The sequence below is a fragment of the Amphimedon queenslandica genome, unplaced genomic scaffold (assembly GCF_000090795.2).
Source record: "Amphimedon queenslandica unplaced genomic scaffold, v1.1 AMPQUscaffold_7666_Cont20385, whole genome shotgun sequence".
Taxonomy (NCBI): domain Eukaryota; kingdom Metazoa; phylum Porifera; class Demospongiae; order Haplosclerida; family Niphatidae; genus Amphimedon; species Amphimedon queenslandica.
Genome location: NW_003552052.1, coordinates 1 through 2,181, shown reverse-complemented (window position 1 = coordinate 2,181; position 2,181 = coordinate 1). Strand labels below are relative to the sequence as shown.

Here is a 2,181-nt window from a genome sequence, read left to right as displayed (position 1 = left end):
ATAATGATCGTCTGTGGAGTCGGACTGTTCCTTGATAAAGATACACCCACTAATAATAATAATAATAATAATAAATTGTTTAATATTCTTGGAATAGGAGAATTGCTAGTTGTAAGTTGTTGTTTGTTTATTTATTTATTTGTTTGTTGTTTATTAGTTTATATCATTGTCATTGGATGGGGTCACTGGTGTTCTTCAAGAAAGATTAAAGGCTTCTCATAATGTCTCAGCATTACAGTTGATGTTTGGTGTGAACTGTATTGCTCCTGTTTACCTAATCACAGGTAAGAATACTGATGTAATGTTTTATACATATACATGTACTTATGTTGTGTAGAAAGTTTGAGCTGATTCCGATCAAAGTTAGATTTTTTATGAATTTTTGAAGTTGCTTTAAAATAGGACAAAAGTCCCTGTACTATAGTACAGGATGTTTTATCAAAAATGTCTTCCTGATACATTATTATGATAAGTATTACAGGCCAACTGTACAATATTAAACTCTCCTCCTCTCATTGTTAGGGCTACTAGTCACAGGAGAAGGATTCAGTGCCCTATACTTCATAGGTCGTCATCCTGAAGTGACTCTAAACTTAATAGCATTCAGCCTTGCCAGTGCTATTGGCCAGTTATTCATATTCACAACAATAACAACATATGGTCCACTAACATGTGCTGTCTTTACCACCACTCGTAAATTCTTCACAATACTAATGTCAGTTCTGTTGTTTGGGAACACTTTGCTTCAAAGACAATGGGTTGCTGTGGCCCTAGTCTTCATTGGCCTATCAATAGATGCTTACATTGGCTCCAAGAAGAAGACGGAGCAAACTAAACAGCAGCAACAAACTCAGATAGCTTAATTATTATTTAATTATCTCATCTTTCTCTTTTATAAATATTTTTCAATAATTAAAATTCATGATTTTTAGGAAGGAGGTGTGGCCAGTTTTAACCCTTTGTATACTTGATTAATTTTTTGTGATGAATTCTCGTTCTGTATCATTTGTTGATAGACTGGAATTAGAATTCACTGGAAATCACTTCTCACATGCTCTAACTTTAGGAGATGTGGACGGAGATGGAGTAATTTATTTATTTTTGCATCATTTTAATAACATCATGTTATAAATCTCTTCTGTTAGCTCAATGAGTTTATCGTTGGTAATGTCGAAGGACAGTTGTCTGTTTTTAAAGGAAATACTTCAGGAAAACCCTGGCGTAGTGCAACAGGATTAGGATCTGTAAGAAATAAACCATTTGATTAATTATTAATTCATTAATATTATCAGATAACGTGTGTCACTACTGGTGATCTATTTAATACAGGGAAGGTAATATTCATTAATAATTATTGATTGATTAGTTATTATTATTAATAGGTTCAATTAATATGCATCAATGCAATGGGGATGTGCTATATATTCAGCTTATATCGTTCAGTAAGCATTAATTAATTAATTGATAATAATAATAATATTATTATTATTAGTCAAAGTCAAGAACAGGTAGTAGTGTGGAGCCAGTACATACGCAGGAACTGCCTCCTAATATTAAAGTGATGATCATCGCCAGTATAGGTCAGTTTATTATTATTATTATTATTATTATTATTGTTATTATTATTATTGTTATTATTATTATTATTATTATTATTATTATACTGTACTTTATGCTAGCTCCCGATAATAAGGAAGAACTGTTTGTTGGTCACACTGACCGATATATTGGAGTCTACCGCTGGACTAACGACTTTAACAGGTTGGAGTTACGTCACAGATTAACACTGGAAAGACAAGTGAGGAGAGAGAGAGGGAGGGAGGGAAAGGGATATTATTATAATATCCTCATAGATTGGTTCATTATCTGTTACCATGACATCAGATGGGCGGAGTCAACTCCTTGTGTCTCAAGTGGGCGGTACTTACGTTCCCCTGGAATATGTAGAGAATGTTGAGGACCTCTTCCCCTCCATATCCTCCTCCTCAATGCTATCAGATAATTCTACTAAAGATATTCAAGACTCCAGCGACACTGGCAGAGGAGACAAGGAGAACTACATTAACATGAGTTTAGAGAATGAGCCGGAGGAGAAGAGGAGGGCAAGTGACTCCGTCAGTCTTAAACAAAATAAAACACCAAAGGTGTCTAGACACTCCTCTACTGGTGATGTACTGGAAA

At 34.3% G+C, this 2,181-nt stretch overlaps 2 protein-coding genes across 2 annotated transcripts; both read left to right on the top strand.

Annotated features, from left to right (window-relative positions):
- The first annotated feature begins 3 nt into the window (after positions 1–3).
- On the top strand, positions 4–918 carry LOC100633705 (solute carrier family 35 member B1-like). Its single transcript, XM_003391631.3, has 3 exons — positions 4–111; positions 158–284; positions 523–918. Exons 1-3 carry the CDS (start codon positions 4–6, stop codon positions 861–863), a joined length of 576 nt encoding a protein of 191 aa, XP_003391679.3. The 3' UTR covers positions 864–918.
- A 66-nt stretch (positions 919–984) lies between these two features.
- On the top strand, positions 985–2,171 carry LOC105315845 (integrin-alpha FG-GAP repeat-containing protein 2-like; the record flags this gene model as incomplete). Its single annotated transcript, XM_011410605.1, has 7 exons — positions 985–1,086; positions 1,146–1,244; positions 1,293–1,334; positions 1,383–1,442; positions 1,493–1,580; positions 1,680–1,798; positions 1,854–2,171. Coding segments are annotated over exons 1-7 (828 nt in total), but the record flags the coding sequence as incomplete, so codon positions are not given.
- Positions 2,172–2,181: the final 10 nt, after the last annotated feature.